Source organism: Eschrichtius robustus, chromosome 8 (genome assembly GCF_028021215.1).
Source record: "Eschrichtius robustus isolate mEscRob2 chromosome 8, mEscRob2.pri, whole genome shotgun sequence".
In the NCBI taxonomy this organism is placed as follows: Eukaryota; Metazoa; Chordata; class Mammalia; order Artiodactyla; family Eschrichtiidae; genus Eschrichtius; species Eschrichtius robustus.
This window is the reverse complement of record NC_090831.1, coordinates 116198596-116212189: the sequence shown is the minus strand read 5'-3', so window position 1 is coordinate 116212189 and position 13594 is coordinate 116198596. Positions and strand designations below refer to the sequence as shown.

General features: G+C 53.8%; 2 protein-coding genes across 3 annotated transcripts in view; one reads left to right on the top strand and one right to left on the bottom strand.

Moving 5' to 3' along the window:
• The window catches only part of PARP12 (poly(ADP-ribose) polymerase family member 12), a 44998-nt gene extending 39553 nt beyond the window's left edge, over positions 1–5445 (top strand). For both annotated transcript variants that reach the window (XM_068549563.1, XM_068549562.1), the window contains 4 exons: positions 140–212; positions 1982–2112; positions 2992–3143; positions 4365–5445. In XM_068549563.1, coding sequence (XP_068405664.1) covers positions 140–212; positions 1982–2112; positions 2992–3143; positions 4365–4690 — 682 coding nt within the window. In that variant the 3' untranslated portion in view covers positions 4691–5445. The remainder of the gene's footprint in view (positions 1–139; positions 213–1981; positions 2113–2991; positions 3144–4364) is intronic.
• A 1882-nt stretch (positions 5446–7327) lies between these two features.
• TBXAS1 (thromboxane A synthase 1) overlaps positions 7328–13594 on the bottom strand; it is a 148948-nt gene continuing 142681 nt past the window's right edge. The window contains exons 11-13 of the mRNA XM_068550123.1: positions 12328–12465; positions 9942–10104; positions 7328–7565 (exon numbers count right to left, since the gene is read on the bottom strand). Coding sequence (XP_068406224.1) covers positions 7491–7565; positions 9942–10104; positions 12328–12465 — 376 coding nt within the window. The 3' untranslated portion in view covers positions 7328–7490. The remainder of the gene's footprint in view (positions 7566–9941; positions 10105–12327; positions 12466–13594) is intronic.

The following is a 13594-nucleotide window of genomic DNA, read 5'->3' as shown; positions in this document are numbered from 1 at the left end:
GCTTCCTCGCCTCCTCCTTGCTTTTACAGAACGATATGCTGACGCTCAAGACTGATGGCCTCGGCTGCTGGAGGCACCTCTGGGAAACCTACTTATGTCTAAGAACAAACTAAGTGTTTCTCTTTACGTTTTGTAACAGCGTCAATTCCCAAGGCCTAAAGAGCATCCCTGAGCATTGGGACCACTTGGCCCTGCTGGACACCGGCTTTAAGGTAGGAGACTGGCACTGCCCCAGGCTGGGGAGGAGGGTGCCCTTAGACATCGGTGAGTGGGAGTGGACCGCGCTGTGTCCTCCGCCGCTGAGAGGTGCGTGCAAGGTTTGGTTTCCTTCAGATCTTGGGGATTTTACGGCTAGATGACTACCCAGGAGGTGGCCATGGCTTGAGGGGAGAGGATGTATGGTGGAGGGAGGATGGCGAACTGGAAATTTTCTAGGAAGGGCATAAATAAGGAGCTTAAGAGCTGCTTAGCTAATAAAGGTTTTACTAAGCGAGAAAAGGGAAAGACGCCAGCAGAAGGTTTGGTGTGATGAGGACCATCTAGAAGGGGAGTTGCTGTTGGGAGGTGCTAGGAACTTACTAGAAGATGAGAGAAGGAACAGTCTATTCAGCAAGCTGCAGTGGGCGCCACGCTGAGCTGAGTAGAGAGCTCAGGCCGGTGTCCGATGACGCCCCGTGTCCGTGGAGCGCTCTGACTGGCCTCTGACCTGGCAAGCACTGTGCAGACTGGTTTTTCCAGCATGTGCCTGGGAGCCGCACAAAGCACACACAGACACCAGCAGCCCTGGCAGGACGTGTGGAGGGCTGGGCAACTTGCAGACACAGTACTCGGCCATCAGGGGACCAGGCGACTGTATTTCAGGGATCAAGGAAGGTGTCACTGGGTCCACACCTAATGATGGCTGGCGCTTACACAGGCAGAGGGTGGGGAAGGACACGCCAGTTGATGGGAACTGGCTGGGGAAGGAACCCAAGTCAGGACACGGAGGGTCTCAGGTGGAGGGCGTGCATAGGCGGGGGCTGGGGGACAGGAGAGGGAGGTCAGGGCCGAGCTGTAGAGTGCCCTGGTCAGGGGGCCTAGGTGCGGGAGTCCTTGCCAGGCTCCAGGCTGGGAGGGCAGGGCTTGAGGGGAGAGGGTTTGGTGGCGTCTAGTGAGATGGGAGCAAGGAAACCAAAGTCAGATTTTGGGTTGCAGAGACCCATGGATGTTTACACGGAGTCCTGATCATTTAGGGTCTTTGGGGAGTGAGGTGGTTATTATACGGCTGCACTCGGTGGGGGAAAGGGTGGTGATCCCAGGTCAGGCTGTCATTGGGCCAAGCCTTGTGGAGCCGGGAACAGGGAGGCTGGTTGGGGTCCAGGCTGCAAGGGCAGGGATTTGTGGGTTGTCACTCTGTGAGACAGTTGGGGGCTGCGAGTCAGGGGCCTCTCTGGGCTCATCAGGAGTGTTGCTTCCCAGAGCCAGATGCTAAGGGAAGGGTGGGCTCAGCTGGGAGGGAGGGGCGCCCGCGGGTCTTGCTGAGCTCCTGGGCTGCTGTGTGCCGTCTGCCGGCCTGGCCTCTTGCTCGGCGCTCACCGTGCGTGTGGCTCACGCAGCATTGCTGCCTGTGGCAGGGTTTGCCCCCTCTCTGCCAGATGTGTGTGTTCCACATCCGTTGGCACCAGCTCCGTGGTCTTGTCGACTCTGTAGTCAGCCCTGTGTGGGGTCAGAAGAAGAGCAGGGGTGTGCTGGGGGCAGCCAGGGTGGTGCTCACATAGCATCGCCTGCCTGTCCTTTAGGCTGGCTTCACAGTGGAGAGGAGAGAAGTGACCACAAATAGCACACATCTGGAGCCTGGAGAGACTGCCCCTTGAAGTAAAGGGGAGCGTGGTAGACGCCATCTGGGTTTGCCTGTGGTTCTGGCATTTCATGAGCAGCCTTGGGAAGAGATGTGTATTCTACACTTTGATGATAACAGAGTAAAAATATTTGCCCCTTACAGAGGATCGCCCTCCCTTCGTCCTCAGAGGAGTTTCAAAAGGTCTGGAACCTCTTCACCAATACGATGCCTCTCTGCCACGTTCAGAAGATTGAGCGGGTCCAGAACGTGGCCCTTTGGGAAGTCTACCAGTGGTGCGTTGGGGGCTCGCTCTTGGTGGGCTGGTGCCTCTGTCCCCTCAGCCAGCTGCTTACCAGACATGCCCCGGGCTGCAGGGACAATCCGAGAAAGCAGCCACTGTTTGTCCAGTGCTGCTGGGATCAGGAGCTGTGTCCCTCTCCTGTCCGCCTCCTCATCTGTACAAGCTCAGTGGTGGCATGTTCCTCCAGGGAGATGGGAGGCTGCGGCTTCCCTAGAGACAGAGCTGGCTCCTGCACTAGTGCCCTCGGCCTCCCTGAAGACCAACAGGGGACGGGTCCGAATAAGCCACCCACACCCTGGGGAGTGTAAAGCTGCTGTCCTGGCAGCCAGAGGGCAGGGGCCTCCTCCTTGTGCCTGAGGACTGGCATGTTCTCAGGCACTTGTTTGTGTGGGGAGGAGCCCACAGCAGGTCACCGCAGTGGGCCTGGGCTCCTGCTGACCTTCCCCACAAGAGGTTGGAGCAGTGTAATCTGAACTCTGGTTCCGGTGATGAGATCAAGATAACTTACAGGAGAGGGAGAAGGAGGCCCCCCCTCCCATCCCCAGCCAGCATCTTCCAGCTCCCCTGGCTAAGCTTCAGGCAGAAGCAAGGTGGTGGGAAGAAGTACACCTGCCTTCCAAGGGCTGGTCTGTCTGCTTTGGGGGTTCATGGAGCAATGCAGGCCTGGAGCCCTGGAGGGAAGGCTTCCCTCTGCTCTCACCCAGGCCCTGCTGTCGCCTTTTCTGGCCCCTGGCCCATGGCTGGAGTCTCATGGACCTGTGGCTCCTGGTCTCATGGCACATCTAATAAAATGTGTTTCTTGGGCTGGGTGGCCTGTGTTTGGTGGCAGGCGTTCTCTGCCGCCAGCACACGTTCACTCCTGTGATTCTAGGCAGAAGGAGCAGATGCAGAAGAGAAACGGCGGAAAGACAGTGGATGAGAGGCAGCTGTTCCATGGCACCAGCACCGGTTTCGTTGACGCCATCTGCCAGCAGAACTTTGACTGGCGGGTCAGTGGTCTTCATGGCACTTCCTATGGCAGGGGTAAGTGCGAGGCGGCCTCTGCTGGCAGAACCCTCTTTGCCTCGCTGTCCAGGGCCCGGAAGCCACTTTAAAGCAAATTGATGGAGGGCGTGGGGGGAACCAGCATGCGCTGAACTAGCGGTTCAGACTCAGTGAGCGCTGGCCGGGATGTGGGACGCCCAGCTGGCGGCACCTTACTCTCATTCCCCTGTGTGCAGCCCTGGGCCCGACCCAGGGTTGGAGCAGGGGTGGCCCTGCTTAGGCTGTGGTTTGGCGTCACTGGGAAATGGGGCTGCATCCCTGTGGGACCCTTCCCAGCCCTGAGTCAGGTCCCCACCTGCGCTGTTTCCGTAGAGTAGAAATCTGAACGCTCAGATACGCTCGTGTAAATATGTCATTCTTACTATAATGTGAGTTCCCCGTTTTCCTGTCTCTTTATTTTTTAACTTTGTTTGAAAATAATTTCAAACTCACAGGAAAGGTGCAAGAATAATACTAAAAAAAAAACCCTCCCACGTAAATTTTACCTAGTTCATCAGCTTTAACACTTTTCACATTGGCTTTATCACCCCTTCCCTTATTTCTGAACCATTGGGGAGTAGGCGGCATACATCATACCTCTTCACCCCGTAACACCTCCTAAGAACAAGAACATTCTCTTCTGTAACCACGACACGGTTACTAGGTGGAGAGCATCTCGTAGCGGTGTGATCTGCAGTCAGCAGCCCCTCTGCCGAGTCCATCCGTTAGCTTCCGTCCCGCGTGCTGACGGCTGCGGGGTCGAGGTGCACAAGAGCCAGTGGTGGGCTGTGAACCTGAATGTGTAGGCGCAGCTTCCAGCTCAGGCCCCCATTCGACAGGGCTCATGAATCCGGGCTGCCGGTGTCTGCGCCGTGGTCTGTGTGTGGGGTCTTAGCCACATTCCATGCCAGCCCTGGGAGGTCGGGCCCGACAGCCCCGTTTTATGGCTCAGGAAACGGAGGTTCTGGGCAGGGGATGGGGGCTCAGTAACGAGGTGTCCAGAGACCTTTAGGATTTGAGTGACAGATCCTAACTTGAAAGGAGTTCTCTGTCTCAGAGTTTGGTGACTCCTCTGATGCTCCTTACAAGGGAAAAGCTGGAAAGACGGGAGCAGAGGGAGGGCAGAGGCCACTGGCCTCGCCCGGGTTGCAGGATGCCGGCGTGCCTCTTCCGGCCGCGGGCTGTCCCCTGGTGCCCAGCCCAGCCCTGGTGTCCTTGCAGGGAGCTACTTCGCCCGGGACGCCGCGTATTCCCACCACTACAGCAAAACTGACACCAAGTCCTGCACGATGTTCCTGGCTCGGGTGCTGGTGGGCGAATTCGTCCGAGGCAACGCCAACTTTGTCCGCCCCCCGGCCAAGGAGGGCCAGGGCAACGTCTTGTACGACAGCTGCGTGAACCACGTGTCTGACCCCTCCATCTTCGTGGTCTTCGAGAAGCACCAGGCCTACCCGGAGTACGTCATCCAGTACACCGACTCCCCCAGGCCCGCTGCCGCCGCCACCAGCCTGCTCTCCTTGGCGTCCTTCTTCAGTGTTCGGCCGTGAGCACCCCGATGGTTTTATGCCTTTCTGGCTGATCTTACTTGAAATAGCTATTAGGGAAAGTTGGGGTTTTTTTGAACAAAAAACTTTTAATGAACTGTTCATTTAACATTGACTTCTTGATGAAGTTACATTCTTAATCTCTGGCTGATAATATTTTCACTTTTAAGTCACTTTTGGACTAGCCAGTAGTGATTGTAGGTGAACCCATTATTGCTTTTTACTCAGGTGTTAAAGTTTTATGTTTTACTCTTTGTTGACTTTGCTGCAGATTGGCACCAGGCACAGAGTTTCCAGACACTATTTTATCAATTGGTTTTATTTTTCAAGAGTTTCTGTCTCTTCAGTGGTTTGTTTTTTCAGGGTCTTGGTGGCACCTGGTTTTGTTTTTGTCCGAATGACACAGCAGCCATTGGTGCCGGAAATCCTGGGTTGTGGGCCTGCTGAGGCACAGTCATCGTGTCCATTGCTGTGTCTCTAATCTAGGCGGCTCTTCTGCTGCTTCTCCTGGGCTTCCAGCCTTGAAATTGGCCCATACGTCACGTTGTTAGGACCATGGCTACTGTGTGGTGTCACTGAGTCCCTGTCGGTCTCCCTTAGTCCTGGCAGCAGTCACCATCACCCAGGAAGTGCACTCACCCTGGCAGTTGCCTCTGCACCGAGCACCCTGTGAATAAGGGTTTTATGTCCCCATGAGATCTGAATACCTGTGCTGCAGTGTCACAGCAGAGTCTGGGAATAAAAGAATATTTATCTGACGTGGGTGATGGCTGCAGCTCATTCTTCAGTGTCTGTTTATTGAGCGCCTGCTGTGTACAGGCACTTTTCTGGGGGTCGGTATATAACAGAGCCCCCGTTACTGGCCTCGAGGAGGCTGTGTGTGGATTTATCATGCAGCCAATGAAGCTGAAGGTTCACGGCTCCTCATTTGCTGGGACCCCTTCCACAGCCCGAGGAGGGACCCCTGCTATATGGCTTCGTGATCATACATTTTGGTTAAATTTGCAAGTTACATATTTGTTTTTTTTCTTTCCCTCAACTCGGTTTTCAAGCCCCACAAAACCCAGATCCACTATTGTGCACTGTGTTGTGGACACGGAGCAGGTGGTGTGTTCTTGTGTCCTCCACACACAGTGGTTGGTAGGGGTCTCTGCTGGGCGGTGGAGGGGCCGGCAGGATGGCTCCACCTCATAAGGCCATCTGCCTCCTCCGGGATGGCTGGTCCCATTGGCCTAAGGTTCAGTCCTCAGCAAGGTGTCCTCCCTTCACCTGTACCCTTCCTTCCCATTCCCCAGCCTCCTGCTACGGTGTGTCCAGTCTCCACATGATGCCTCTGCCTGTAGTTCTCAGATCCAAGGCTGCTGGGAGCTGAGTAGTGGGAAGCAGCAGGAGTGGTCCATCTGGGAGTGTGGGTGAGGAGAGTGGCAAGGGGAACCTGGGCGGGAGATGATCAAATGCTCCAGAGAAGTCGGGTGAACTGTGAAGACTGCCGAGGGCTCTGCACTTTGCTGACTTTTGAGAAAGCACATTGGCAAATATCTGGACTGGACATTCGAGAAAGGGATGGGGTGCATGTAGCTCAGTTGTGGGTGGGAGCATGGGGCAACAGTTCCTGTGGGCACCGGAGGGGGTGGGCATTGTGATGGGAAGAAGTCAAAAAGACCTCTCAGAATGTGCATGCAAAGAGGTAGTAGGATCCAGAGCAAACGTGTGTGTGTGTGTGTGTGTGTGTGTGTGTGTGTGTGTGTGTGTGATTGACAGCAGAGTCATGAGGCTGGCCTCTCTTATGTATATTCTGAGAGGGGAGTCTCCAGGGGAGCGCTCTGGGGAAGCATGGCGTGCTGCACGCAGGGAGAACAGACAGCAGAAGCAGCGCTTGCAGCAGTGGGTACGGGAGGCCTCTTCTCCCAGCTCTCCTGCAACAGCCTGCACTTTGTACAGGTGCTCAGCCTGGGTACCCCAGCCTTGCTCGCAGGTTCCTGCTCTGTTATTTATACAACATCAGCCCCGTAACGCTGTTCGGATGTTAAGTAGAGGAAGGCGCTGAGACCTGGGTCAGCAGCCTTGTCTTACAGGTGAGGAAACAGAGGCACAGAGGTGGAAAGAGCAGCAGCCGTGATCACGGGCTGCTGGTGGCAGAGCTGGGATTCAGTTTGCAAGTTCTTTGTTGCATTTGAACTTCTCAGCAACACAATAATTATTTTTACTAAAATTCACCTCTGTATTTTGATTATTTGATCAAAATTAAGATAGGATGTTCTTTAAAAGAAAAAGTACACTTCAGCCTCTGTCACTTTTCTGCGCATTAAACTTACAAAGTTAGTAGTACCCTACCTAGGAAAATCGAGGCATAATAAAGCACCCGAACCACCTTTGCAGTTGAGCTTCTGATGAATGTTATTCTCTAAGTTAAATGAACCAGATGCTGAAAAGGCCCCCGAGCTGGGGCCGTCAGGACCACTCACCTGAGCATCCATGCGTCCCCTGCCCTATCGATTCCTTCCATCCTGAGGCCAGAACTTCTTCAAAAACCCCAAGTTCTCAATCATTTTGTCAAAACGACATTTTCACTCATTTATCAGCAATCCTTGATTGAGAGAGGTGGATCCGTTGCTCAAACATGATTGGCAAAGTCAAAACTAAGTGCAACAAACATTTATTAAGCATTTAGGAAATGTTACGTAAATGGCCTCTTTTATACTCATATGCCAGGTGCGCTTTCAGTTGCTTCGGTGATGTTTTTCCAAAAATCTGAATTTCCAGATGAGGGTTTTCTTTGAATTAGGGGCTGGTCATGACTTTGTCAGCGGGAGACAATCCTGATGTAGATGCCATTTTTTGGACCTAGGGCAGATTTGGATTCTAGCTGCAGCGGTATCTAAAATAGAGGAAATTAAGATATTTGTCAGAGTTAATCCTATCGACAGGAAAACTTCCTCAGAACGGGGCCTGAAGCAGGGTTGTGGGAATTCGGCTGAGGGCTGAGGGCCGGCAGGCTGGGAGTGAGCAAAGCAGCTTCCCCAGGGGGACCTTGAGAAGCAGCAGAGCTGTGTCTCGGGCTGGGTGTTGGACGGGGGCTCACCGCCTTTCCCGTGTTAATAAAATACCGCAGGGGAGGGGTCCCACGTTTATCCTTCTAATAAGCCTGCCTAAGGTGGGAGCAGCTCACTTTGCAAATGAAGAAATGGAGGTGCAGAGAGGTTCAAGCGACCTGCCCAAGGGCACATGACTGGAAAGTGGTGAGCAAAGCCTCAGACCTTCCTCATCTCCCCTCATCTCTCACCCTGGGGCCCAGCCAGTAACTGAGTAGACCTCCACTCCCCAGGGGCTTGGGGGCAGCTCCCTGCTGAAGGCCCGCTGCCATTCAGAAGGCTTTCCTTATGTCCAGCTTAGGCAGATCGATGGAGGCCTGGAGACTTGGAAGAGAAGCCACAGAATTACTCAAGAAGCAGGGCGTCCTCTTGAGCTGCGTGTAAAAGGACTGTTCAGTGGCTACCATGAAACCTTTAAAGGAAAGAAGGGTCACGAGGCCCTAGTGCTGGGGCCGGGTGGGCTTTCAGATGTCTTTGGGAGTTCAGGTGGGAGACCAGTTAATATGCTCAAAAAACAAGATGATCTAGACCTGCCCTATCTCGTATGGTAACCACTAGTACATGTGGCTGCTGGATGCTTGAAGTGGGGTTAATGCAAATGAGGGGCAGAATTTTTTATTTGATTTGATTTATTATTAACATATAAGTAGCCGCACTTGGCTAGTGGCTACAGTATCAGACAGTTATAGGCACACTTGAAACACCATTGGACTTCAAAAAAAAGCAGAGGTCTGTTGTGGCTGGCAAAGTCAGGGAGGGCTTCCTGGAGGAACTGGCACCTGGGGTGGGGCTAGGAATAGGAGACGCCCTGTGAGCAGGGCTTCTCAGGGGCCACTTGGGGATTTGAGGGAACACCAAAGGACTTGGAGGATGGGATTAGACTGGGGGTGGGGAAGGGGGAGGGATGGCATTCCAGAAGGAGCTCAACAGACTGAGCAGGCAGGGCGGAGGGGGTGGGAGGCTCTTGGAGTGGGAAGTTGGGGTGGGGAAGGCGAAGTGAGCTCAGAGTTCTCCCTGGACCCAGCAGGCTTGGGACTCAGGGCTGGTTCGTGAGCTGGCGGGTGCCAGGCATAAGCAGCGTTCTGCGACATTGGTCTGGCTGCTGTATTGTATGTCAAGATCAAGGGTAAGTGAGACAAACCCCCAGAGGAAGTCCTGTACCCATGGAATGCCTAAGGCAGGCAGGGGCCTGCTCTCCTCTGGTCCTTCATCTTGATTTGGCTCTCTGCTCCCAATCTGCCCCTCCCTCCCTCCAGCCTTAACCGTCAGACCTTTATGGACATCATCACATCCAGTTCCTCAGCCTTTTGTATTTCAACCCAGCTCATTATTCCTCCCCAGCCAGCAGCTCCCCCAGTCTCCCTGTTCGTCAGCGGCAATGCCACTCTCTGAATCTAGAAGTTGTTACCATCTGTCATCGTGTCCTTATTATCTGTCTCCGTACGCCCTCCTCTCCAGGTCTGCGGCCGTGCTGAGGGTCGTGAATAGGCACGGAGGAGAGCACTGTTCGGGTTGTGTGGGGAGCAGCCGATTCAGTGCAGAGAGACTGCTCTGTGCAGAGGAGAGAGGGAGGGCTTGAGAGTGAGCGAGAGCTGGATTGAACCTCAGTTTCTTCACTCTCCGGCGATTCATTCCCGTGTCCATCAGTGTTCGTTGAATGACTGAGTGGGCACCTGCCACATGCCTGGCCTGAAGCTGGGTGCTGGAGCCTCCACCAATGAATAGGACAGTCTTTTGGTCCCTGATCTCCAGGAGTCTGCAGTCCAACTATGTGACGTCAGGCAAGTTACTTAAGCTCTCTGAGCTGTATTTTAGCTCCTCATCTGAAGAACGGGAATCATGTAATTTACTCTGCAGGGTTACTGGGCTCTCTTTGCTGAAGACGGAAGAGCTACAGCATGGTGAGGCCCAGCCTTGCTGTACAGAGGACGAGAATGATGATAACACAGACTCGGGTTATGTGCCGGGAGCTTACTTACCTGATTGACTCAATCAAGAAGAGGGAGGAGGTGTGACTGTTGACGGCCCCCCTTTCACAGATCAAGGAACTGAGACCCAGAGAGCGTAAGGAACTCGCCCCAGCTCAGGCAGGGCCGGGAAGCCGCCGCAGGCAGCAGGGACCTGGGGCGGGCACCCCTCGCGCCCGGAGCAGCAGAGCTCACCTGAGTCTCGGGACAGGCTTCGAACCGGAACTTGCGCAGGACGCGGAGTAGCGTCAGCTTGACCTCCAAGAGCCCCAGTCTCACCCCGAGGCAGCTCCGGGGACCCGCCCCGAACGGCAGGTACGTGAAGGGCCGCTGGCGCCGCCGGGCCTCGGCCGTGAACCTACGGGGCAGCGCGGTCAGGGTTGGCCCGGGTCACCACCTCCCTTCCTGGGGCTTCAGCCACTGGCTCTGACCGAGGGACCCCGTCACTGAGGCCACGCTCCTGCCACGTGAGGCCTAAACCCCACCTCGGTCTACAGGATCCTGTTTTTTTCCTGGACCGGTCAGTCCCTAAGGCTTTGGAGCTGGTGGCCACTCATCCATGTGCTTCAGTCCGGCTCCCCTCCTCCTGTCCTGCAAAGCCCTAAAGGCACCGCTGAATTAATAGAATCACCTGGAATGTGAGCGTTGCCCTCACTGCCTCTCCTGATGAATTCACTGCGTTGTTAATGAGCTTGCAGGCTCACTAGCATCCAGGATAAAAGTCTCAAAAGAAACCACAGCTCTCGCTTCACCCATGGCTCCAACTTCCCCAGTGGCCAGAGGGTGACACTGGCCGGCCGGCCGGCATCCACTTCCTGAGCAGAGTCCCTGGGCACCAGACCCCTCTGGAGGCCATGTCCTGCCAGTTTGTCTCTTGATGCCATGCCGGGCAGCTGTCTCCCTGCCCACACTCGCCTTTCTGGTTTACGCACTGAAACTTGAACCACTGGGGGTGGCAGTGTTTGACCCACTGGAAGCTCTTCTTCAGAATGAATTGCCGTATCTGCTACCAAATGACAGCATTTGCCACGTGTGTTCTGTGACAACGCTACGTGACAACCACTATTTTGTAATAGCCTGCTCACTTATTACGACCTCTGGACTTTATGGGCCCAAGAAGCCCTTGACCCACCTTTTCAACATCATACTAATGCACTTTTTGTTTTCAAAGGTGATGCTGTAAGCCTTGCAGCTGCTGTTTATGTTTCTTGATATTTACCATAATTCCAGGAGCTGCTGGGCAGCAGAATGTTATTTATCTGGGTCCCACTGCCCATGGTTTCCCAGGGACCAGGTTGTAGAGTTGGGGCCGCATTAACAGGAAGCTGGAGCCACTAACAGTGGGAACAGAGCTGCAGGCTGGCTATTCCCCCCATTTGCCAGGAAGCGATACCCGTCGACTCTGATGAGGAGGGGGTGTAGATGCCTGCTCAGACACTTTAAATTGGGAGTCTAGAAATGAAATCTAGACAATGGACCAAATCCATGCAGGGGACAGGAGGGAGGATCCAGGTCTACCATGTTAGGGTAGCTGGATCTCATGAATTCCTGGAGAAATTGTCGATGCTCTTGTATTGGAACAGGCATTAAGTTTCAAAAAAGGAAACAACATTCTGCTACTTCTTAATGCACTCCTGAAATGTGTCCTTGTTTCTTGGAACAAATAGTGGACACCCATTTGAAATTGCCTTGTTGGGCTTTCCTGGTGGCGCGGTGGTTAAGAATCTGCCTGCCAATGCAGGGGACACGGGTTCGAGCCCTGGTCCGGGAAGATCCCACATGCCGCAGAGCAACAAAGCCCGTGCGCCACAACTACTGAGCCTGCGCTCTAGAGCCCGCGAGCCACAACTACTGAAGCCCGCGTGCCTGGAGCCCGTGCTCCGCAACAAGAGAAGCCACCGCAATGAGAAAGCCTTTGCGGGCTTCCCTGGTGGCGCGGTGGTTGAGAGTCTGCCTGCCAGTGCAGGGGACACGGGTTCGAGCCCTGGTCTGGGAAGATCCCACATGCCGTGGAGCGACTGGGCCCGTGAGCCACAATTGCTGAGCCTGCGCGCCTGGAGCCTGTGCTCCGCAACAAGGGAGGCCGCGACGGTGAGAGGCCCGCGCACCGCGATGAAGAGTGGCCCCCGCTCGCCGCAGCTGGAGAAGGCCCTCGCACGGAAACGAAGACCCAACACAGCCATAAATAAATAAATTAATTAAAAAAAAAAAAAGAAAGCCTTTGCACCGCCCCGAAGAGTAGCCCCTGCTCGCCACAACTAGAGAAAGCCTGCGCACAGCAACGAAGACCCAATGCAGCCAAAAATAAATATAAATAAAATAAATAAATTTATTAAAAAAAAAGAAATTGTCTTGTTACTTGTATGCAGTGCTGTGGAAATGCTAAATCTCTGGATTATGCTTTGGGCTTTTAAAAATGGTACAATTATTTCCTTTAGAAATTATGCCTAAAAAACATCTCTCTGACTGCCATGACTTTTGACTTTTGGGGGACTTTACTAAATCTGTGTCTCCTGGCAGGCGCCTCCAATCCCCCCACGCTCACGTCCCCCAGGGCCTGTTTGAAGGGCACAGTACTCACCTCTCAGGGTTGAAGGTCTCAGGGCGCGGCCAGTGCTCGGGGTCATGGTGCAGGGCGCCCACGGCCATCTCCAGCACGGCGCCCGCGGGGATGCGCTGCCCCAGCACCTCGCAGTCCTGTGCTGCCTCCCGTGTGAACCTGCGGGGACACATGGGTCACCCCCGCCTTGAGGCAGAGCAGAGATGGGGGAGCTCCAGGGCGGCCGTGCTGGGGCAAAGGTCTGCAGTGTGGGATGAGGCTGGGGGACAGGAGGTCCCGCCTTCTTCCCGGGGCGACCGGGATAGTGACCCACCCCCCATCCCACCCCTTCTTGGGCCATCAACCCTATGCTGCTCTGGAACCTGCGGTCTCTAGGTTCCTCCATCCCTTCCTTCAGCCACCCATCAAGACTGAAGAGCCCATTTTATGCTTGGTGTTGTGCACAGGTGCCTTGGAAGTGGAGGCTTTGCAGGGTTATTCCCCCGGCCACCTCTCCTTCTTCCCATTCCCACTGGGACCTCTTTCCCCACACACACCCCCTCGCTTTACCTACAGGAGATTTGGGTTTGAAAATCTGTTCCCCTTCATTGTCTGTGTCGCTATGGAGAACTTCTACTAGACAGGAAAACATCTTGGTCAGATTGTTTATTTTACCAACTGGCAATGTTTTAATCCCATTTATGTTTTATTTTAAAAGGCTAGACTACATATGTTTGCATATGAACATGAAGTTTATGGAAGAATACCTAAACTTCTACCATCACCTCCTCTAAGGGATGGGGCTGGGGTGGAGGATGGCAGGGTACCAGGGGTGTCAGTTTTTTCTTTGGATCCTTCTGTATTTCTTAGGTGTTTTTTTTGTTTTTTTTTTTTAAAGTAGAAGCATATCATTTTGGTAATATAAATCAAAAACAATCTAGGATGGCTTTTACTTCAGGTTGCAGGACTCGGCTTCCCTAGATATCTCAGAGGAGGTACAGTTATTACACTAATTACTGTTATACCCTGTTCCTGCTTATAAAAGAAATTAAGAGGACCAGCAGCTCCTTGCAGCGTTCATCACTCCATTATGAGCCTTTAGTATATCAGCAACATGAAAGGCCAGGGCTGTGAGACCCCCATTCAGATCCGAAGCTACTAACGCAATTATTATGTGCTTGGGGCTAGTCACAAAACACTCTTGCTCAAATCAGAGCGGGCAGAGGGCTCTGATGTGTGCATCCTCAGCTCTGAGCAATCAAATAAGGATATACTCTGACTTCCTTCTTTTTCATCTTTACCAGAAATA